This window comes from Neltuma alba, unplaced genomic scaffold (assembly GCF_004799145.2).
Source record: "Neltuma alba isolate B1F8T4 unplaced genomic scaffold, ASM479914v2 tig00011439_pilon, whole genome shotgun sequence".
NCBI lineage: Eukaryota > Viridiplantae > Streptophyta > Magnoliopsida > Fabales > Fabaceae > Neltuma > Neltuma alba.
The window spans coordinates 393,122-419,111 of NW_021636121.1; the positions used below are offsets into that span (position 1 = coordinate 393,122).

The 25,990-nt window shown below is 34.3% G+C and overlaps 1 protein-coding gene across 1 annotated transcript in view; it reads left to right on the forward strand.

Moving 5' to 3' along the window:
• LOC114713580 (DNA replication complex GINS protein PSF2-like) overlaps positions 1-25,990 on the forward strand; it is a 78,742-nt gene that overhangs the window by 51,240 nt on the left and 1,512 nt on the right. The window contains exons 5-6 of the mRNA XM_028898250.1: positions 25,722-25,821; positions 25,894-25,924. Of these exons, the coding sequence (XP_028754083.1) occupies positions 25,722-25,821; positions 25,894-25,924 (131 nt within the window). The remainder of the gene's footprint in view (positions 1-25,721; positions 25,822-25,893; positions 25,925-25,990) is intronic.

The window sequence follows — 25,990 nt, forward strand, 5'->3', positions numbered from 1 at the left end:
TCTTAAAGAAAAAATGGCATAAAAAGAAGTTAGAAATTGCTATATTCCAATTTAGGTACCTAAGAGGTCAAAATCCCAAAAAAGGAAGTGATGCTTGATTTGATATTTTGTAAATGTAGTTAAATGATAAAAATGCTCTTATATCAAAAAGTTTATTAATAAGTTATGAACTGACACTGACAAGTGTTAAACAGCAAATAACAAGAAAAACTGACTGACAATAAAAATTATTTATTAATAAATTGTGAACTAATAATGACAAGTATTAAATAACTAATAACAAAAGACATGCTAGCAATGACAAGTTTGATAGTTTTTTTTTAAAAAAATAGTACAAGAGTATTTTAGTCATTTGATTATATTTGCAAAATACCATATCATGCACCATTTTCTTTTATGAGATTTTAAACTCTTAGGTACTTAAATTGAAATATTATAATTTTCAATTTCTTTTTATGTCATTTTTTCAATCTTAAATGCATCCAATAAACTATCATTTGGCATGTGTTATTAATATCACATAAGAGATTTAATTAACGTCTAGACCAAGCATAGGCCAGTACAAGGCCCTAGCTAGGCAAGTGAGGCGGACGTTAGGCCTAAAAGAGTTGCCTAATACCCTATTATGTATGTATGTGGTTGCTTGAAAAGGGATGATGAAAAGAGGGAAAAATGCTTCCTTTGTGTTTGTGCCAAGGTAAAAAAAATCTGACATAACATTGAACCAGTCAAAGTAGTAGTTCAAGAGTTAATGGGTTAGATCAAAGTTAGACTGGGGTCAAACCAGTAATAATTAAAATAATAGAATTTAATTAAAATGCATAAAATATTCATATTCAAATATAAAAATAATATTTAATCTTATTTAAAGTATGCTATATTAATTATTTCTTTTTTTTCTATTCATTTTTAGTTTCCTATGTGGCCTGCTTTCTTTCTTTCTTTTCAAATTCTCTCTTTATTACTTGAGTGTCTAACACTCCAATAGTGACACACTCTTCTTGTCTTGCCATCATTGTTCATCTTCCCGCAGGTTTGGCTTCGCTCTTCTTTCTTCTTTCTTCCTTTTTGTGCTTTGTGCGTGTGACCATTCCTTCTTTAGCATCATGGTCTTGCTTATTTTACTTCTAATAGCAGCTTCCATGGTTTCTCTTTTCACAGATTGGGTTAGCTCTTATAGAGGACAACAATGGTGACGAAGTAAAATGGATAACTGTCCTTTTTCCTTCTCCTTGCCTTCGTCTCTTTTCTTCTTCAAATCTGACCTCTCCCCTTTATTTTTCATCCTCTCCTTCTTTTGGTCCTTCTTCCTTCAAATCTGACGTGCTTTCTCCATGGCTCTACTCGTTTTGCCTCTTCTTCCTCCCTTGGGAGGGAGAAAAGGGAAACAAAAACCGAGTAACCCACTCCAACCACCGGTTACCCAGTTTGAAACCTGTTTTTAATGGTTTAATTGGTTTGTTACTGGTTTAGTTTATGTCTGGTTCAACAAGTAAACCAGACCAGACTGAAGTTCGGTTCACCGGTTTTTTTGTTGAACCGGCTGGTCCGGTCTAGTTTTTTGTACCTTGGTTTGTGCTCTTCACATCTCCGAACAAGTATATTTTTCAAAATTCAAACTTGTATCCTCTTCCTTACAAAGATGAGGCCGCTTAATACCTCAACCAACAACTTGTTGATGTATTTATGTTTTCTTTCTATCACTACTATCTTAGCTAATGGGTGTTTCAAATTATTTACTAACTTGACAACCCCTTATTTGAAGTATGTTGTTTTTCAGCTTAATGTAATTGCCTTGTTATTTTAAAAAAATTGCGTTACTTGAGTTTTTGTTAATTAAGAAAGACATTGTTTTCTATTAATTTTGTTAATAACATGCATGGGGATATTATAAATCATTTAAAAGGCGTTATTTCTTATTTGAAGTATCATAGAAAAATGATGGACATGCATTTGTCCTAGTAGAAGGTGAAACATCCTATCTTTAACACCTCAGAGTACGTATTAGTAAGCGTTATGATTCAAGCAGGTCATGACACAAGCCCTTGGATTTAAAATTTTAACATAATTACGCAGGTTACTATTTACTGTTTAAATTCCATATTATAGGCTTAATTTCAAAAATTCATAACTAATTCCATAAAAATCATATTGAGGTGTTCTAAAATTCTATGAAAAGCTCTTTCAATTCTCTTTAAGGGAAAAATATCAAAATGGCCTTATCCATGACCAATTCGTACAGTTTAATCAATAAAAATTACTATTCATTTGATAAATTCTAGAACTCCTAGATTCTGTGCTTTAACTTTGAAAATTCGTATCTCTGTGTGTACACATCCAATTAAGGTGATCTAGCACTCATTTTAAAGCCTGGGATGTGTACTATAACTCTGCCAAATTTCGTGGCTTAACTCATTCATTTGATAGGTCAAACTGGAGCTATAAACTCACTGTCCCATGACCTACGTTTTATCCCTTAACCTCTTTTTATTTTAATTCTTTCTATTTCTTTGGTATACATAAATTGGGTTTACACTTTCCCAATCATTCTCATACATTTCTATTCATCCCATAAACATAGTAATTAAATACATGACATCATTGGCATCCATAACATAAATTACATAATAGGAGAATTACACATTGAATAATAACATTATGCATTAATATCAATAATTCTCTACTTTCTTCTCCTTGCCTCGCATGCCATTATTGCCCACCATTGATTGACCTAAATGGTGGTTAAGGAGGGCTGAGATTTGGGGGAATCTCAATAGTAAACATTACCTATAAGCATGCAAGACATAATGCACATGCATGACATATTATAACATTAACACATGAATGCCATGGAAAGTAAGCTAAAGCATTTCATGCTTTCATAACATATTGCCAATGCAAAACATAACATAAACTTGCAAACATAACTCGGCAAGCATTTCATCATAGCTTAGTCACATCATGGCAACACAACCACATCATGCAAGCATACATATCAAGCACACAATACAGGTAAGTTTACTACCTTATAACATAGCTTTCCTCTTGCTTTTCCTTTGATTCCCTTCTCTTTCCAACCCTATGGATTTTCGATCAACACCATTAAACATCCTCTTGGACGTTCCAAGGTCCTAAACACATCCATACACAATACCAAATACTCATTAGAACCAATACACCAACCTATTTCTTACTTGGTTCTCTGTTGAACATAATTGAATTCTAACCTTTGAGTTTTAATTCTAATCTTTCTAAAATTATTTCCACATGCAATTCTCACGTAATTTTGCATGTAAAATCTATTTTCAAGCTCAAAACAATCAAAATCCAATCCTAACCATTCAAAACAGTCAAGGTTGAACAGAGCCACAAATTAAGGGAAAGTTGGATTTCTTGCAAAATCAACATAGAACTACTTGATTCTTGTTGTTTTCAAGCATTTAAACATGTTTCTAACATCTATTTCATCTTTCCCTAACCTCATCAATTTCATACAGCATGCCCCCTTAGAATTTCAATCATCAAAAATCCAATCAAACCAACCACTAGGCTCAAAAATAACAAGGGAGGTAGAAACTACATCAAAAACGGCACACATACCTTGTTTTAGGACTTGATCTGGCTTGGGACCACTTGGCCTTTCTTTCTCCCTCTTCTTTCTCTCTCTAGAAACCATTTTGCAAGAGCTTCCCCATGGGTTCCTTGTGCTTGGACGAAATGATAGGGAGGGGAGGGGTATTTATAGAAAACAAAACTGAATCTCAGATGTTGATCTTAAAAATACGTGGCTTGATCTGGATCGTCCATTTTCTCTTTTTATCTTGTGATGACATGTGTCCTATGATATCATGCTTACCTCATCTTGATGACATCATGCTTATATCATCAAGCCACATGTCTTTAATCCAACTACACACGTGTCTTGCATCCGAACGTACACGTGTCATGCATCCAACCGTACACATAATACTTTCTTTTCCCATCTAACCATACACTTGTCACTTTCATATTTCTTCATCATTTTGGCATTAAAATAGGGAGGAAATTAATATAAAATTCGTGCAAAATATAGCCCCTAGGTATTCCTCTACCTATTTTGCCATTCTGCACCGTATCAGGTATTTCTGAGTCCTGACTTACCCGGTACCATGGGGATATGTTTTGGCACCATTTTCTCATATTAATTAAGTGTATATATATGGCGCCATCTTAGAGGAGTATAGATGAAAATAATTAGCTCTACTGACATGCTACTTAACCTCATTGAGTCACGTAGTAGAGATTTCACTATAACAGGTAGACAAAGGACTATCTAAAATATTCCCGTACTGCATTCTAATTTTTATGCTATCCATAAATATCTTCTGCTGACTCAGCATGATGACTCGTAGGTGTCATGATTGCATTTGGTGACTTAACATGATGACTCGTAGGTGTCATGATTGCATTTGGTGACTCAGCATGATGACTCGTAGGTGTCATGATTGCATTTGGTGACTCAGCATGATGACTCGTAGGTGTCATGATTGCATTTGGTGACTCAGCATGATGACTCGTAGGTGTCATGATTGCATTTGGTGACTCAGCATGATGACTCGTAGGTGTCATGATTGCATTTGGTGACTCAGCATGATGACTCGTAGGTGTCATGATTGCATTTGGTACTCAACATGATGACTCATAGGTGTCATGATTGCATTTGGTGACTCAGCATGCTGAATCAACACCGTCATGATGGTCTTTAGATATTTTCTTCTTTTTCCAAAAATATTATTAAATAATACTTAATTGGGGTTACCTTGTCTGAATTCTTCCTATCAGCTCGTAACTCCGTTGATCTGTCTTTGGGTTTCAATCTTTCCCTTTCATCACGAGAAATTCCTCTAATTTTTCTTAGGTCAAAAGTCAAACTCTGGACAGCTAGTTTGATTTTCCCCGGATAAGGTATAAATAGGCTTTAAATTTAATTAAAGCTAACCCTTGTCAGTTTTTGGGGACTGAATTAATTTTACAATCTGCGTAAATTCCTCAACTACTGTTCCCCAGTTTTTCCTAGTTATTTGAGACTGTCTCATAGCTTAAATAATTCAATTTAAGTTACTATCTCAAACTTTCTAAAACCCTGGAATGACTTCAGGGCATTTCCATCATTTCTAGCTTTAAATTGGCTCTGGGATCCTATTCCTATTTTTTTTGGAATTTTTCTAAGTCATTTGGGGCCCTTTTTGCTAACTCTGAGCATTAGCCGACCAGAACTTTTATTATTTACAATTAGGTTCCTACTTGGCATAGGAATCTTTTCTTTACAATTTGGTCCCTCCTTAGGCTTAACCTTTAGAACCATCTCTTACAAGTTTCTGGCATAACCTCTGGCTCTTTTTCCTTCCGAGGGATCTCTGGGACTTTCGTTGCATTGGACTTAGTAATCATCCTTTCCTTGTACTATTACTTGTATCTATAAGCCAGAATTTGGGATGTTACAAAAGGGATTTTGACTATTTATATATGAGGTCTGGAATTGAAGTCCATGTGAATTCTAAAAAACATCTTTGGGAGAGCTAACCAAAATTAGATTTTAAAATACTCAAATTTGACTTGATCAAAAAACCATATAAAAGAGCTATAAGTAAAATGGTTATGTATCCTGTCACATCCTGTAAATTTTAATCTTGATGGAAATAAAAAATTAAGTCAAGGGCCAATAGGAAAAGTAGATTGGTTGATGAAGCCATGCATGATATAAAATCTTGATATGGTCCAGATTGATATTTTCATAATATCCGATATAAGTTAGATATACTACAAGGGGGTGTCATAAAAATTGAAAAATTCCCCAAAATAGGAAAAATGGAGGATTTAGAATTTAGAATAGTATATAAGATCCTAGAGGTAAAAAAGGGATAAAAATCATTTATCACAGAATTTCCAAAATTTATTAGTATTTTATGATCATATAGGGATTTTTGACTGTAATTAATTATTTGAGCTACCCTGAGGCTTCAATAAATTTGGAAAAAAATATGAAAAAGTTATTTTGCATATTATTATGAATTTAAAAATAATCTCTAGCCTCATGATGTGAAGGAAATTATTTTCGGATATTTTATGATGAAACTTTATCAGTAAGACCGGATTTCAGAGAAAATTCGATACAGGAGGTTAGAGGTGAAAATAAATTTCAGGAAAAATTCATGAGACCTTTTTATATTAAACGAGAATTTTTGATGGAGAAAAATGAATTTTTGGAGGCCTAAAACTATTTTTAGAAATAGTAACTGATATTGTGAGTTTTAGTTGGAAATTTATAGTTTCAATTGGTTCACAATTTCCCTTCCCTTTTCAACCAGTTTTGGGTTCATTTTAGACCAAGAAAGCCTCTAAAATTCATGCAGCCCATGGTCCCTTATGTCAAGAAAGTCCAAACCCAATTTAAACCCAAAATACCAAGAACAATCAAGAGTAAAAGGACACTTGGCTTTATCTGAAATTCAAGGGTTATGAATAGGGATACGTATCCCCTTAGGTGGTAAAAAATGAGGCCATTTTGGAGGGGTTATGGCCAGCTTCTAATGTCTATAAATACCCCCTAAATAAGCATAATTCGGCCAAAATTGGAGAAAATAGGGGAAACTTTGCTGAATCAAAAACTTATCATAAAATAGCACCTAAAACCTTCCAAAGTAAGGGAAAATCATCAAGCTTCAAGAAAGGATCCATCAAGGTGTGTTTAAGCTTGATTTTAGCTAGGTTTAAGGGTTGTTCTGGTTGAAATTTTATGACAAAATTCAAGCCCCTTTGTTGCCAAATTTTGGTCAACTTGAGAATGAACTAGGGAAGGATAGAAATCATGAATATAAGCTTAGAATAGCGTGTTTGATTGATGTTTGGATTGAATTTTGAAAGAAATCCTAAGTTAGGGATTGAAGAGGCCTATTCTGCCACCTCTTTTTCTTAAGATTAGAGATTGTTTCAATATGATTTGATGATTCCAATGAGTTTAAACAGTGTTTTTGTGTGGGAAAACACCAAGAAAAAGTGTTTAAGATAATTAAAATCAAAAATAAAAATTTAGGACTCCTAAACTCTACTATTCGACCAACATGCGTAAGGGGAAAGGAGTGTGATTCTACTAAATTTGATTTGATATTTGGATTCTAAATGAAAAATTGTGTTGGATTGACCCAAGAGATTGGTTGAAACAAAGAGGAAACAATAATGTTAAAAATAAGGAAAAAGGGGTTATTTGAGTATGTTATTGAGCGATAGTGTTTATACTTTGAATTATTGGTAATATGGAATGTGTTTACACTTGGATTGACAGGCATTGTGCAGGAAAACAAAGAGGAGCACCAAATACCTAAAGAGGCTGAATTGTGTACTTGAGTAAGATGTAGCATTAAAATCATAATTTGATTGCTTTCTTGCTTGTTTAAATGTATGTTATTTGTTCTATGTTACCATGATGTGATTGGGCAATTTAAGTGATTATATCTGGAGATTCTATATCAAATGTGCCCTGGCAATATGTAATGTGGAATTGTATAATGGTTGATATATGACTCTCTTTCCATGGCAAATTATATATATATATATATATATATGAAATGTTGCATAATAACTTTAGTTTCAATGTGACATGTCACATTTTTACAGAGTATGATTGGCATGATAATTGTGATTCATCACTACTAAGATTTTCTATGAAATCTCATTCTTTTATGTTCAAATATTTACCAACTCGAGGTTGGACCAAGCAAGGAGAAAGGAAAGGAGATTGTCTTAGGAGAAATGTGATTTTGTGCCTCTTGGTAGAATGCTTTCTAATGTAATGTGAATTATTGTGGATCATTGTAATAATGATCACAGATGTTATGTATGTGTATATTCAACCAAAAAATCATGTTTTAACCTGTGATATGTGATTGAAATGGTTCTATGACATTTAAAGAGGAGGAAAATCAAGAAAATACATGAAAAAGGGATAAAAGAACTCTAATAATGTCTCATTTTTGCACCAATGAAATTCTAGTCAAATGGTTGAGATTCTGGGTGAAACTTTTATAGATCATGTTTTTAGCTTTAAACAAGTGGTATTTCATCAAATTTGAAGTTTTGCACAAAAATTTATGCCTATCCAAAATTAGGCATAAATTATGAAAAATTAAAAAATTATCATATGAACAATATCACTTTGCATTAATTCTAGGATTGATTGGCAAAGGTGGTATACCAGTGAGTATTTTTTCTCTAAAGATCACATTAAAAGCTTTAAATAGAACTTAGAACCACCTCATTTCAAATTTTTTAGAATTAGTTATAAGTTTTCAAAGTTTGGCCTAAGTTGCGGTTATATGGATAGTAACCCAAATTTAATAAAATTTAAAATTCAAATTTTTCTAACCTAAGACCATAAATGATTCCAAATGGTTCTAATTAGGATCAAATGTGGTCTAAAAGTAAGGTGTGATATATCCACTCTAAATCTTACCAAAAAATCGCTATATTGAAATATACATAAAGCCTACCTTCTATTAAAAAACCTTTAATTAGTCAAAAAATATATATTTTGATGAAAATATTCGTTATGAGATCATACATCTAGATGAGGATTCTTTTTAGGGTCAGGCTACATGTTTTGCAGTTCATCCAGTACTAAAGTATTTTTCTAGATATGTTCAGTACTCTAAAATATTTTACAGTGCAATCTTACCCTTGAAATATTAATTTTTTAGGAGCAATTGTACACTTATATTAATTTTAGGAGCAATTCTAACCTCTTCGCCAATAAGGGGCACTTGTTATTCATCATTCACTACTAGAGAAAAAGAGTTTTCATGATGCTAATTTATAACAGTCATCAAGAAAAATGCCATAAAGAAAGGAGGTGGTAGTCTTATAACTATTTAGTAGTAAGATTTACTTTTCATAGAGGTTATTTATAAAACAACCATTAAAAATGGGGCCATCTAGTTAAAAAAAAAAAAAGAAGTTCTTAAAGTTACCATATTGCTTGCATAAACACCGTGATAAGTACTTTTTATAGCATTTATCTTTGTAGATGTCATGGAAAAATTTTTTACGGTGGTTTCTTTAAAAATCAACCATTGTAAAAGCTTTTCTAGAAATTTAAAACCCTACCCATCATGTGATAGTTTTTTGCTTTTGACTGAAAGTGCTTGTGGTCATCCTCTCTTGTCCCCACTTGATATTCTTCTTCCTCCTACTTGTGTTGGTGTTTTTGTAATGTCGTTACTTTTGCCCCTCAGAGTATACATTCATAAGAATTATGGTTCAAGCGGATCACCAAATACGCTTGCGGATTGAAAATTTCAATATAATTAGTTAATTACTCAGGTTACTATTCACTACTCAAACTTTCATATTACAGGTCCAACTTCAAAAATTCATAACTGATTCTATAAAAATCATATTGAGATGCTCCAAAATTTTACTCAAAACTCTTTCAATTCTTTTTAAGGGAAAAATATCAAACTGGATTTATCCCTTGTCAATTCGTACAATTTATTCATTAAACTTTACTGTTCATTTGGTAAATTCTGAAACTTTCAGATTTTGTGCCTCAAATTTGAAAATTAATATCTCCTTGTCTACAAATCCAATTGAAGTGATTTACCTCGTATTTTATGCTTGCAAAATTTTGTGACTTAATTTGTTTATTTGATAGGTCAAACTAGAGCTGGGAGATGGCTGCTCTAGGACCTACATTTTTCTCTTAACCTTTTCTTACTTTAATTCTTTTTAATTCTTTAGCATGCATAACTTTGACTTATTCTTTCTCACATATTCTCATACATTTCCATTCATGCCACAAACATTATAATTAATTACAATGCCTTGTTGGCATCCATAAATATAATTTACAAAATAGAAGAATTATACATTCATCAACAATCTCATTCATTAACATGAATAATTCCCCACTTTCTTCTCATGCCATTACTGCCCATCAATGATTGACCTAAATGGTTGGTTAGAGAGGGGTGAGATTTAGGGAGAATCTCAGTAGCAAACATTACCACATATATGCATAAGATGGATGCTAATGTATGGTATGTAGTTTTTCGTAAACTTAGGTTAACTAGTGACATGCCATCATGCTTTATGCTTGGTATAAAAAATGCATGGCCTTGGAAATGTATCAAGAACAACATTTCCAGCAACAATTATCATGTCACAATATCATATAGTCAACAAATACAAACCACCACATAAGCATGCCATATCAAGCACATAAAGGGGTAAGTTCACTATCATGTACTTCAAGTTTTCCTCTTGCTTTTCCTTTGACTCGCTTGACTTCCCAACCATATAGGCTTTCAGTCAACATCATTAAACATCCTCTTGAATGTTCCAAGGTCCTAAACATAGCCATAATGATCACACAATCTATTAGGACTAAGAGATTACATAAAGTCCAAGACTAGCTTTCTTGAACTTAACCTCTTTCCCACAATTTCTGGATTTAATTTTTGGATTAATGTTCTATCTTTGTATAAATTGTTCTCTTAGGCCAATCTTATACAATTTTACCCAAAGAATCCAAATATAAGCTTAGATTAATAAAAATCCAACTCCTTCCCTAAAAATCTGTGTTGGCCGAATAGAGAGGTTTAAGAAATCCAAAAATTCTAACTTTAATTTCTATGCTTCCAATGCTCTTCTTTTGGGTTTACCCTCACACTATTTTTCATTTTAAACCCATTAGAAGCCTTTGAATCATCAAAATCATGTCCTAGGGAACCAAGCCTGGCCGAAACTACACAAAACAACTATATCATACAATTTTTCCAATTTCAACATAGATCCACTTGAAACAACCTCTAGTTAATGTGTTCTAAATAAGTTTAACATAAAAATCTTCCTCTCCTACTTCTTATAAATTTCATCCAGCATCTACCCTTAGGGGATTCTACATTTTTTAACCATCAAACTCAAGAATACAAAGCAAAATATAAGGTAGAGCATAAAACTAACCTTGTATCCAAACTTAGGTGGATGATTTCCTCTTAATTGATCTTCAAGAAAACATTTTGCAAGAGTTTTGTCACACCTTACTATCGAATCCACTTAAAGTTTAATTAAAACCAATTTGGATCACCTTGGATGGTCTTGGACTCAAAAATCCATGAAAAACGCTGATTTTCAGATTTTTATTGTTTATCAGGTAAAAATCTAGTTTTCTGGCCCAACTTCAAAAATTCATAACTTAATCTAGAAAAATCAAAATGGAGTGATCCAAAATTTTATAAAAAGATCTTTGAATTTTTATTTCAAGGAAAAATAATCTTGTGAACCAATTCCATTTGAAAAAATGCTAGATTTTTGTGAAAGTTACCGTTGTCCATTTGGCAAAAATCCTTTTTCCTGATTCTGAACCTTAACTTTGAAAAATAATTAAAAATAGTGTAGTTGGCCATTTTTAATGTGCTACTGATCGATTTGAAGCTCATGACGTCAAATTTAAGCATACCAAATTTTGTACAGAAAATCATATGGTAACTTAATAAAACATGGCTCTAAACTGACATCCTGCTTAGGGATTACAGTACCAACCATTGATATTTATACATAACCATATATAAATATTTCCTCATGGCTCATCATCATATTAATCCTTGGATTTGCAGCCCCCTTTTGATGATTCGGTCCCTAAAATATTAGTTACATATGGGGGATGAGATTTTAATGAAATCCCAGTAGCAAGATCAATCAACCAAAACATCAACATGCATCAATTACAAGCATTTAACCTTTTGCTATTAATAGGGAACTACTTTACCTCATACATGTAGCACTCTAACATGAAATAGCCAAGGCACATAGAGCAAGGAGTATAGCAACACAATCATCATCATTATCATCATTTAGTTCAACCACATAATAGCACATGAAATTGCATAGCAATCAATGCAACACTCAACATTAAGGTCAATTAAATCTTACTACCTTGATCCAATGCTCTTTGATTTTCTTGTTCTTCTTTCTTGCTTCCACAAATGCCAAACCCTAACATGGCAATCCACAAAAGGGAAGCAAGGATCATCAACCATTCCACATAAAATTCAACAACATATTTCAAGTAACTTCTAAACCCCTTAAAGCTTCCATCTTTGTTCTTGAATTTTTAGAGTTTGTTTTCTTAAACCCTAAAAATTCCCTCTTGACTCATTCCTACATAATTTTTCAAGTAGATTCTAAATATCTATTTGGATTTAACAAAATAAAATTCCTTCTTTCAGTTTCAAACTGACCGAACCATTAGGGTTCAAAATCCAAAAATTGCAACTTTGATTCTATGGCTTCCAACACTTGTTCTTTACGTTTACCCTACACCATTTTTCATTTTGGACACAATGAAAGCCTCAAACCTTTGAAAAACACATCCTAGGGTCCAGATCTTACTTTGGCCGAAATGGTCCCCATGTAACATAACAAAGAAAACACTTCAAAAACAAGCTACAACCACTTGCAAGCACTAGGATCTATCATACTTTGGAGTGTTCTAGCAAGATTTAACAACCAAACTTCCTTCCTCACTCAATAAACATTTTGGCTAGCTCAAGAAAAAGGGGAGAACCAGAAGTTCTAACCATACAACTCAAGCAAACAAAGCAAGAAACAACTTAGAACCAAAAACTTACCTTGGATCTTAGTTGGATGATCAAAGTTGGTGCCTTTTCTCTTGATTTCTCCTTGAACTCTCTCTTTTCCCTTTTGGTTTGCTCTTGGATGAAACTAGCATCTGATTTAGGGGGAGGATTACTCATTTAGTGTGCACAAGATATCTCACCTACTAGCATTAATGAGAAGCCAAGTGTCATATGCCTATTTAATCTTAATCATCTCTCTTAATTAACTTAATGCCAAATGAAATTAATTTCAAAAGTCAAGATCCTCTCCATTGGTGGCTTGACACTTGGAAAGCTTTAATTACCATCCATTAGAGGTTTGACAAGTGGCAACTTGTGGGCCAAGTAAAGTGTAAGACTCTAGTCTTCACTTTATCGGTGCACTTTTACTTCAGGTTTAACTTCTTTTCTATAATTACACTGCTCTGGCCTCTGTAATTATTTCTATCAGATCCATAAATTATTCTCCTTATTTTTATATTCCTGAATTGCCCTCTTTGTCTCAAATTTATTTTCCTACTAATTAAATAAAAAGGAAAACTATTTTGTTCTCTTTAGTAATGTTTCTACTTTTCAAAGGAATTGGAAAAAATCTTAGATACTTGAGGGTCTTCTTTTAATTCTATAATCTCTTATAATTTCTTGGGATATCATAGGAATTTTCTTGGGATTTTATCCTTCTTAAAAATATTTATTTGGAATTTTCGAAATAAAAGACATGAAACTAGCTTAAATCGCCCTTAAATTCCTTTGTAATTTCTCTAAGGGTAATTTGGTCATAAAAATAATTTTATAATCCCATATAATTTTCAAGGAAAATTATCCTTATTTTTTCTTAATTTTCTAAGGCTTGGAAATATTTTTCCATAATTATTCTTGACCAATTTTCTTTAATTAGTCAAACTTTCTATAATTGGCTTGGAGAACTATAATAATTATTTTTCACTAAAATTTTTCTATTTGTCCTTGTCATTTTTTACCCTTAATTATCTAGGAATATCCCTATTCCTAAATGCCATATTACTAAATGTGACATTTCCCCCTCTAAATAAATTTCGTCCTCGAAATTTAAAGCGTATCTTATTGGAAGAGTCCAGGATACTTTTTCTTTATCTCAATCTCCATCTCCCTCATAGCTTCTTCTAGTATAAGACCTTTCCAGACAACCTCAACTAGTGAAAATTGCTGTTTCTCAGTTGTTCGACTTTTTGATCAATGAGTCGCTCTAGTCTGATCTCAAAGATGGGTTGTCTTGGAACACAATGTCATCATAGCTTATGACATGTGTCGGGTCTAGATGGTACTTCTTTCATTGGGAGATATAGAAGACATCATAAATTTAACTTACATTCGGGGGAAGGGTCACTTATAATCTACTGGTCCAATCTTAGACAAAATTTGGAATGGTCCAACATACTCTGGACTTAACTTCTTAATCTTTAGGGATTGACCGACTTCCATTGTTGGTTACACTTTAATCACCAACCTTAATCTTTAACGGTCTCGTTTAATGTTTGAGTAGCTCTTTTGTCTACTTTAAGCTATTAGAAGCCTTTACTGAATAACTTTAATCTATTGGGAAGTATGATCCACTAAATTAGGACCATACTTACTTCTTTCATTGAACTCTATCCAGCACAAGGGAAATCTACACTTCCCATAGAGTGCTTTATATGGCGCCATTTAGATACTTGCATGGAAATAGTTATCTCAACAGAATTCGGCTTATGGTAAGTACATATCCTAGTTAGTGCCAAAATTAAGCACATATACCTGTAGCATATCTTCTAACATCTGTATCATTCTCTGTGTCTGCCCATCTGTCTTAGGATGGTAGGTTGTTTTAAATTTGAGAGTAGTGTCCATTTCTTTCATAAGGACCTCTAAGACTTCAAGTAAATCTTGGGTCTTAGTCTGAAACAATACTGCTTAAGACACTCGATAGCTTAATAGCTTCCTCAACTTTCATTTCCCATTTTCTATTGGACTTAGTGCATTCTTGCCAAAATGGCTAACAAGTCTGGCTTTTACACTTTCTCACATTACTTCCCAGGGTCACACTTTCTTGGGCTACTCTTGTTTGAAACACTTAACTAAACAATGCTGACAAGAAACTGAGGCACTGATTCTGATAGGCTCAACCCTAGTATTTTACTGTTTTAGACCCCTTTCTTGATCTATCTTTAGTCAGGTCTTCTCAGCTTATATTCTTGTCTCTCGCATTATCTTAAGGATTTATCTGTCAATACTTAGCCTGTCTCTGTATCGCATGGGTCTTTCTATATCTAGGACTAGCCTGAATGTCTCTTTTTTAGTCTTACGGCTCCAATTCTTCTAACCTTGGCTTTCCACTGTTAGTCGAAAGGAAATTAAATCCAGCCTAATTAATAATAAGGTTTTCTGGAAAGAAGTCGTGGGTACTCTCTCGGTATCGGTTTACAATCGAAGGAGGTTTCCATATCCTTAACTCATCCCTGGTCCTTATCTTCCCAAAGTGGTACCATACTCTTAAGATCTTTGTGAGACTTTTGACCATAGGACTAAGTATAGTCACCTCCTCTCAGTTGGTCACCTAACTGATAATTCTCCAAAACTATTCCAAGAACCAATACCTGTTTGTCTCTTTTGATGCCTAAACCAATCTATCTTAGGAGTTCTCTTATTCCTTTAGTTGCTCTTACCATTTTTTACTATTTTAGAACGTTACAGAGAGAGGACTTATGCAACCTCTTTTTCCTCTACTTTACCTTTCAATAGGAGCGTACTCTAACATGCACAATGCCTAACATCTCAAATGCAAGGAGTGCAAGCTCTTACTGGTTGCTATGTCTGTAGCGTGCTAACCAGACATCTCATCCCTAAAAAGGGAGCCTCTCTTTCTATTCGTAGTTGCTTTCAGAAGTTATAGGGAGAGGACTCTGAGGTTCTTCTTCTTTCTACTTGCTCTAATACTCTGCTAAGCTCAGATACATCTAAGCCTAGCTTTGTTCTTGGCTAGTCATACTTCCATTGGGTAAGGTCAACTCTGCTTGCCTTGCCTCGGTTGCTTACCTTTCCTACTTGGATAGGATATCTTGCTCCATCTTGAGCAACGTAAATTCTAACTTGGAGGACCAATTCCTATTTTCTCTAGGAAGATTTCTGGCCAAGACCTTATCCCTTAACAAAAGTGCCTCTCAACCTAAACCCCAAGCAACTGAGTATCTCTTTCATATTAAGGGGAATATGCCAACTTTTAAGCTAGTTTCCTGTATAGCTATCTGTCTCATCCTTTTCTTCTTGATCCTTGAGACATTTCACTAAGACTCTCCATCTTGACTTTACTGTGTCAAAGTTCCTATTCATCTATCCTGGGACTTGAGATAGCTACTCTATCATGGTGCCCTAGCCCTAACAAGGTTGTAAGAGTTTATCTAGCTTAGATTGCCACTTACACCTTCTTAATGGTGTAAAGACTCAACCCCTAACTATCTTATTTAACTCCTTATCATTACTTTTTCTTTTTGAAGGGGAATCTGATAACTCTAAATAATGGCTACTACTCTATTCCTGACTTCTACTTATTTTGCTCTCTGTGACCTCTAAAAGTCATTATATCTTGTTGAGATACTACCTCAACATCTGAGAGTTATTGTGTTCGTCCGTCATAACTAGAACCCTTGTTTGCAACGATAGAAGTTACCATCTCCTTTGGTAATCACTCTGTATTCATCTATCGCCATTAATTCCCTTGGTTTATCATGACGAAACACACTTTTCTCTTAACCTCTGCTAGTCTCACATAGCTTCATTCATCGTACTATTGCCTGTCCAGGCTTCCGTTACGAAGTTTAACTTAAATTCTGGATTTAACTCCATTTCTCTTGAGGGTAGGATTAGGGTTTTGTCCTTGTCGTTATGGGACGACAACCAATTCAATATCATCACAACATCAACTTCATAGAAGGAATATATATTAAGTCTAAGGCAACATAACAGTGCTCATAACCAACTATACAGTTTAATCACCCATTAGATGTAATTATCCTATTATGTGTTAGTGTGGACACATGTATATTATACAGCAACATATTCATAACCAAGCCGAGTCCTTTAAAACAATCATATGAGAGAAGAAAATGATTAGCATCCTAATTAAACATTACAATCACTGGGAAGTTCATAATAATGATGCTCTTTGGATCATTTTCGGAGACTTTCGGGCTTCTTCCCCTGTAATGGCAAATACTTGTCCTCGATGCGTGCCCTTGCCTTCTCTGTATTCTACAGATACTCTCTTGAGAAGTGTCCAAGCTTACTATAACTGTAGCAGACATACTGTCTGGCCATACATTGTCTATCACCCTGACTCTTGCTGCAGGTTGGCATTCCTTGCCATTGAGGGCTTACCTTCGTTCTTACTCTTTCGGTTATCCCATGGCCTCTTCCTCTTCCTATTCACATTAGAAGAGGTGCCACCCTAATCTTCCTTTTCTAACTTGGGAGTAGGCTTAATCATCAAATAATAGTTCAAGCTATTCTCCATAATTCGGTAGGGTTCAATGTTGAAGTTCTAGAACTACCTAGGAGCAATTATCTCCCTTAAGGACTGCTTTAGTCCTCTGACCATCTTTTTGGTCATCTACCTTTCATCATCTTGGTAACGGAGGTAACTGAAGTGGTGCGAAAGATGTCTAAACTTAGCTAAGTACTCATCAAATAACTCGTTATCCTTCCGCTTCTGGGTTAGGGATTCTGCTTCCTTTTCATCCCTGACTAACCTTGGAAAATATTTCTTATGGAATTGCTCTAGGAGCACTTCCTATGTCACCCTCGTGTTCTGAGCATCCAAAAGAATCTTGGTGTTCTTCCACTAATGATCGGCATCTTTTTCTAGTTGGTAAATAGCCATTTGGGCTTTTCGCTTAGTCGGACAGTCCAGAACTTTGAAAATCTTTTCCAGGCAGTTAATCCAATTCTCTACTGCTTGGACGTCAACCACTCCATCAAAGGATGGCGGACTGTGCGTACAAAAGCAAGTCATCCACTGCTGGATGTTGTCAGGGTCTACTATTGGCATTGCCGATCTAGGCAAATGTTTTGTTGCTTGTGTTATGAGGTTTCTTCCTCTAGCTGTCTTTTGTTGAGGTTAGCCACTGCCACTGCTGCTGCTGCTACTATTACGGCATCTTTTCTTGTTCCTGGCTAGCTTGTGCTGCCCTCAACCCTTCAATAGCCTTTTATTATGATTCTAAGCGATCCAAAATTAATCGTATTGGATTGGGAGGGACCTTTACATTGTGTCCTAAGGGCTCTCTGGCAAAGGGTTTCTTCGAGTTCTAACCATTGCGCTAACTTAACAGATAACATAATAGAGGAACAAGAAATAAACAACATGCTTGGATTTTATTTAACAACATATGCATTCATAATACATCATTAAAGCATCAGTCCTCAGTCACAGCAATATAGTTTAGCATACATAGCCATCTTAGGAACATACATAGCAATCAAGCATGCCAGACTAACCTACTCAAGTTAACTGTATCAAAACAAGTCCTACATCAGTTTTACGAGGATCTAACCATCTAAAAATAGTGAATCTTAACAAAGTTTTCAAAGTGTTAGATGTAATCCTCAACACCTAAATCCACTATCTGATTCAGGCGACAAAACTCATATACCCAGAAGGGTAAATATTCAAGCATGTCCGTCATCGTAAAGATCCAGTCCTTGGTGTCTAGATAAGGGTTACCCAGTCTATGAGTTTGATATAACACCTTTACTCCCTGAAGGTATTTTAGGTAAATGTTTGGGTCTTGCTGATCCTCATCTTTCCTAATGTGTCGACCCAAGAATTCCAACTTCTCTCTCAGCTGATCCTGACTACGGATCTTAAGCTCAATCAAAACAGGGATAGGTACTGTGGGTGTTGGGGGTATCCCTGGCTTGGTACCAAGTCTGGGGATGTCGCTTGGGTGTACACTTGGGGTAACAAGCTCTCTATGAGACTGAATGTCAAAATTAGGTCCACTGGTCCCTAATACAAATCAGTTGTGGGATCCACCAGGTCACTGGGTATGGGAAGGTTTATTACATCCTTAACAGTAACCCCTAAAAGGTTAGCCCCATGCTCTGGATAATTGTTGGACTCCTTTGCTGAGTATCCTGGGCTAGCAATCCCTATAGTCCATCCCACTAGATCTGCTTTGGTGAGATCGGTCATGTTAACATCCCAATCATTGACCGACTTCTCAGATCTAGCGTCTCAATCCATTGTGTTTTCCATCTGAACTCTGGCAATAATATGTCAATTTTCCTTTTAACTAACACATTAACTAAGCAGAGCATTCTACCCTATGCTAGAATCTCTGCTTTGATACCAAAATGTCACACCTTACTATTGAATCCACTTAAAGTTTAATTAAAACCAATTTGGACCACCTTAGATGGTCTTGGGCTCAAAAATCCATGAAAATGCTGATTTTTGGATTTTTACTGTTCATCAAGTAAAAATCCAATTTTCTGGCCCAACTTCAAAAATTCATAACTTAATCTAGAAAAATTGAAATGGAGTGGTTCAAAATTTTATAAAAATATCTTTGAATTTTATTTCAAGGAAAAATAATCTTGGGAACCAATTCCATTTGAAAAAGTGGCAGATTTTTGTGAAAGTCACCTTTGTCCATTTGGAAAAAATCCTTTTTATCCAGATTCTAAACCTTAACTTTGAAAAATCATTAAAAATCGTGTAGTTGGCCATTTTTAACGTGCTACCAATCAATTTGAAGCTCATGACGTCAAATTTAAGCATACCAAATTTTGTACAGAAAATTGTATGGTAACTTAATAAAATGTGGCTCTAAACTGACGTCCTGCTTAGGGATTACAGCACCAACCATTGATATTTATACATAACCATATATAAATATTTCTCATGGCTCATCATCATATTAATCCTTGGATTTACAGCCTCCCTTTTGATGATTCAGTCCCTAAAATATTAGTTACATATGGGGGATGAGATTCTAATGAAATCCCATTAGCAAGAAAAATCAACCAAAACATCAACATGTATCAATTACAGGCATTCCAACCTTTTGCTATTAATACTACTTTACCTCATACATGTAGCACTCTAACATGCAATAGCCAAGGCACATAAAGCAAGGAGTATAGCTACACAATCATCATCATCATCATCATTTAGTTCAACCACATAATAGCACATGAAAGTGTATAGCAATTAATGCAACACTTAACATTAAGGTCAATTAAATCTTACTACCTTAATCCAATGCTCTTTGATTTTCTTGTTCTTCTTTCTTGCTTCCACAAATGCCAAACCCTAACATAGCAATCCATAAAAGGGCAGCAAGGATCATCAACCATTCCACATAAAAATCAACAACATATTTCAAGTAACTCCTGAACCCCTTAAAGCTTCCATCTTTGTTCTTGAATTTTTAGAGTTTGTTTTCTTAAACCCTAAAAATTCCCTCTTGATTCATTCCATGATTTTTCATGTAAATTCCAAATATCTACTTGGATTTAACAAAAGAAAATTCCTTCTTTGAGTTTCAAACTGACCGAACCATTAGGGCTCAAAATCCAAAAATTTCAACTTTGATTCTATGGCTTTCAACACTTGTTCTTTAGGTTTACCCTACACCATTTTTTATTTTGGACACAATGGAAGCCTCAAAATTTTGAAAAACACATCCTAAGGTCCAGATCTTGCTTTGGCTGAAATGGTTCACATGTAACATAACAAAGAAAACACTTCAAAAACAAGCTACAACCACTTGCAAGCACTAGGATCTATCATACTTTGGAGTGTTTTAGCAAGTTTTAACAACCAAACTTCCTTCCCCACTCAATAAACATTTCAGCCAGCTCAAAAAAAAAGGGGAGAACCAGAAGTTCTAACCATACAATTCAAGCAAACAAAGCAAGGAACAACTTAGAACTAAAAACTTACCTTGGATCTTAGTTGGATGATCAAAGTTGGTGCCTTTTCTCTTGATTTCTCCTTGAACTCTCTCTTTTCCCTTTTGGTTTGCTTTTGGACGAAACTAGCATCTGATTTAGGGGGAGGATTACTCATTTAATGTGCACAAAATATCTCACCTACTAGCATTAATGAAAAGCCAAGTTTCATATTCCTACTTAATCTTAATCCTCTCTCTTAATTAACTTAATGCCAAATGAAATTAATTTCAAAAGTCAAGATCCTCTCCATTGGTGGCTTGACACTTGGAAAGCTTTAATTACCATCCATTAGAGGTTTGACAAGTGGCAACTTGTGGGCCAAGTAAAGTGCAAGACTCTAGTCTTCACTTTATCGGTGCACTTTTACTCCAGGTTTAACTTCTTTTCTATAATTACACTGCTCTGGCCTCTGTAATTATTTTCTATCAAATCCATAAATTATTCTCCTTATTTTTATATTCCTGAATTGCCCTCTTTGTCTCAAATTTAATTTCCCACTAATTAAATAAAAAGGAAAACTATTTTCCTTCTCTTTAGTAATGTTTCCACTTTTCAAACGAATTGGGAAAAAATATTGGATACTTGAAGATCTTCTTTTAATTCTATAATCTCTTATAATTCCTTGGGATATCATATAATTTTCTTGGGATTTTATCCTTCTTAAAAATATTTATTTGGAATTTTCCAAATAAAAGACATGAAACTAGCTTAAATCGCCCTTAAATTCCTTTGTAATTTCTCTAAGGGTAATTTGGTCATAAAACTAATTTTATAATCCATATAATTGTCAAGGAACATTGCTCTTATTTTTTCTTAATTTTTTGAAGTTTGGAAATATTTTTTCATAATTATTCTTGACCAATTTTCCTTAATTAGTCAAACTTTTTATAATTGGCTTGGGAAACTATAATAATTATTTTCCACCAAAATTTTTCTATTTGTCCTTGTCTTTTTTGAACCTTAATTATCTAGGAATATCCCTATTTCTAAATGTCATATTACTGGATGTGATAAGTTTCTCCTCTTAAACCCATCTTGGCCAAAAATGAAGGGGGGAGGCTCTATTTATAGCCAAATTTTGGCCTTGAATGGACTAAAATACCCTTGGAAGTTAATAGAAAGGGTAAGGACAATTTTAGAATTTTAACTGTACTTTTACATCATCATTACATCACCTTCTTGCATCATCCCTTACATCATTCTTCTGGAGGTCTAGGTGTCAAGAATCTAGTGGAAAAGAAGGGAGATTGAATCTTAGCCATTGGATTAAAAGTTAATCTCTAAGTTTTCTTAATTTGCTTAGCTCACAATTATCCGGCTTTCTTGATGCCCTTCTGGAGCTTAGAAAATTCTTCTATCTACTCCATAAATTATTCTAGAGAATATCTATGAACTTTCTCAGGTCATAACACTTCCTTTAAGCCTTGCATAAAAAGCATTTACTAAAATACCTTTTTATCGGCATAATCGACTCTTTATTTTATTAAAGCCATTCAACTAGCTTTCTGATTGTGGACTAATTTTATAAATTAATATAATCTTGTGACTACTTAATCTCATTTTTATGTATATTTTTTAGGTCTCTTGCTATTTTAAATAACTACCTCAATTGGTGTACTTTTTACGGGCCATAAACTTATAAATTCTATTTTAGCTGCCCCAGGGGTATTTTCATCATTTTTCTTCACAAAAGAGTCTTAGAATATTATTTTTTATTTTCTGGGATTTTTTTTAGAATTTTTTGTTTACTTTCCATTTTTACCCTTATTGGTTTGTACCTTTCTGAATTTACGGTTTTATCCCTACTTGGGCTCAACCTCATAAAACCACCTATTTTAGGCTTCTAATTTAACTTTCAGCCTATTTCTAACCTTTTTTTCTTTTCGGGCCTTTGAGACTTTACTAGAGCCTTTGAAAACTTTCACTTTGCGGCCTAGTCCCTAAAACTACTTTGACTTCCTTTCTCATCTTTGAGACCTCTGCTAAAAAGGTCTGATAGCCTATCTAATTCAGGCTATTTTTAGTACTTCTAGCCCCAAAAGTCAGGATATTATTGATCAGACCGGAATGTCACCTTCCGGGTCATCAAAATTATGATTGCACTAGATAACATAGTATAGGGTACAACCAATCGTTCTTCTCGAGAAGCACTTTATTGGAAAACAACCTAGTCTAAATTGGTAATCAGAAACGTGATGATTTGGGTATAGAAAAAAAGAGGGGTTTTGGATATTTAAAGGTGATGCAATAAATGTAAAGTGAGAGAAATAGATGTTTTTGGTATTTTTAAATGAATGGAGAAATGTTTTGGATGAAAGAAAAATTATGGTGAACTAGTCTCTTAATAATGAAAACTCAGCTATCACTACTCTTAAAAATGATTAGGAGTTTTACAAATCTCTAAGTCTGAAGAAAAACCCCAAGTAATCACTTGGGTCCAATGTCTTAATTAATGAAAACTCACTTTAATCAAAATTAATTAATACTTTTTAAAACATTGTTGAAAGCCACTTAGAGTATAAATGAATGGATGATGCAATGTCCTCAGAATGTCAATCGACAATCACAGAATACCAAGCGCATAGATTAATCATCAATAATCACTAATAATCAATTGAACACAATGATTAAAAAACTAACATATTTATATAAATGATTCAACATTAACAGCATCCAATCTAAATACATTAAGTAGTCTAAACACAAGATTTACAATCATAAACTAAGTCTGATTCAAATGTAGAAATCCCTAAATTTGGAAATCTCTAACACAGAATTAAGCATAGGTTTAGACTGATAATTCTCCTATTAAGTCCTTAAGCTCAAGCTTTGTCTTCCATCACCAAGAGGCTAAAGATTTAGCCTCTCATGTCTTCAAACTGATTACAATGGGTCCAAGTATAAACAACCATGAATGAAGCTAAAAATGAGGTTAGAAAAATAGAGAAGAAGGTGGTTGGAGTAGTTTTATCAGCTAGAATTGTAGAAAATGATGAGAAAGTGAAGAAAAATGAAGGTTTTGGGTCTGGAATCAATGGAGGCTTAAGAGGAAATGATGGTGGCTCCTACCTTTGCAAATCTACAGATTAGAGATCTCCTCCTACGTGGTGGCTGCCCCCCTTAGGTGTAGAAGCTCAGAAACCTATTCCAAAACACATAGCTTCACTTAATGCACTCAGGTCGCGACCTCAAAATATCATGTCGCGACCTGGGGACACAGAGAGCATTTAGTCTTGACGTAGCTCCAAAACACATAGCTCCACATAAAGGGCATCCATGTCATGACTTTAGAAGTCCATGTTATGACCTGGGGAGGCAGAACACTCCAACTCTTGTGTTTTGGTCCTTATAACTTTGTGGCTCCATCAATGCTCTATCTTAGGTCTTAGGTCCTTCTCTAATTGCTTGAAAATCACAACAAAGAGCTTTATAAAGGCTAACTGATTATGGATAAGCAATTATAAATAAGGAGAGAAAATTAACCCCCTTTTTACCCCTTAAATAGCAAAATGCAATGCATAAATCAATGTAATCAAAAAGCTATAAATACAGACATAATAAGGGTAAAAGTGTTGCAAAATATCAGAAAACACATGAGAAAACCATATAAAGATAGGGGTTCTATTACTCCCCCCACTTGAACCTTTGTACTCCTGAACACAGACTTGAATCATTCCAAAGAAAGTACTGGCTTAATCAAGGAAACCAATATGTTGAAAAGGGATTTTAAGAACTAAATAATCAACACCCTTTAGGAAAACAAAAATGAGAAAATGAATAATGCCAAGCAATTAGATATAAAGTGTGATTGACTCTAAGTGCATGAACACCAGAGATTTGCTCAAGAAATGTAAGTGTTTTAGCTTACTCTTCTCTCCTTATTAAGGTTCTTTTCACTCAAAATTCAAGTAGCAAACATCCTACCATAAGCTTGTAGTAACTCTAAAATCTCCACTACTAATTAGCATTCATGTTAAGAATCAAGAGGGTTTTAAGGGTTGTAGTGATGGAAGGCCGAAATGGAATGAAAATGTGGTAAACTGAGTGTCAAGAATACAAGTAACGTGAGTTAAATATCATTTATACTTAAGCAAAGAAGTTTAGAAGGAGAATATTGTTGCTGGTCCAAACTCATGCCTTTCGTCATTTCGCCATTTGCTTTGTCATCAAATCAAAGTTTTTGCAATCTAACTTGCTTAAGTCTGATCCTGATCTGCCTGGTATCCTAGTCTTGATTTACCAATTGCCTTTCAAAAGGGTAAAAAGGAACCAAACTTATCCCATCTCATCCGTTGTCTCTTATGACCATTTGTCTCCTGTTTCTAGTTATACTATTTCTATTCCTAAAACTATCCATGAAGCATTATCTCACTTGGGTTGACGTGTTGCAATGGAGGAAGAGAAGTTGGCTCCTGATGACAATGGTAACGGACTAGTAGCTGCAAGTGGGTGTTCCCTGTCAAAATGAACCTTGATGGCATAGTTGCCCAAATCAAAACTAGTCTTATTGCTCAAGGATATGCTCAAAGTTATGGCGTGCGCTCTCACCTGTGGAAAAAATTTTCTCGGTCAAACTCTTCATGAATGCACCATGCATATATAGATTGATTGTCACTTTGTTTGTGATAAGAATCGAGACAACTCTATCCCGTTAGAACATCTCAGAACAGGAGATTAATTGGGTGACATTTTTGCAAAATGCTTAGTGGGGCTCTGACTGGATATATTGTAACAAGTTGGGTCTAATTAACATCATTGCTCCAACTTGAGAGGGAGTGTTAGAGTTAATAAATGTATTGTAGGCTATGTTATAGGCTATATTATAGAGTCTGCTAGAAGCAAGTAAATATATTAGGTTATACAGGATAGGCTATGTTGATGGGCAACCAATGAGCCACAATTACCTAGCTCATCCTCTGTGTCTCATATGAAATAAATATTTTGGCTCACCGATCTACAATCTGAATAGGGTTTTTTTATTACAAAAAAGTTTATGATCTATCAGCATGTGGAAATTTGTTGTTAATATGATTTTTACATTGTTGCGAAGTGACAAGATAAAAGAAATTTTGATATTTCCACACCTTTGTTTGTGAATAGATAATTTAACTCAAGTTCTGGAGGCTGAGCGAGAATCTCAGGAAATGTCTCAAAAATTACCATTTTATTATGTAGAAATCTCAAGACGTATCTTTGATCAGTGAGTTTAGTGGCATTAACTTGTTCTGTTTGTTACTTTTATATGACTAATTAATACCTTTGTGGATTTTAGTGCACGCGATGACATTCCTGATGTATATATGGTTAGTTTAAGAATCTTTCACCTTCTGCAACTGTGTCAAACGTTTCTTCTTGATCTGACTCCTATT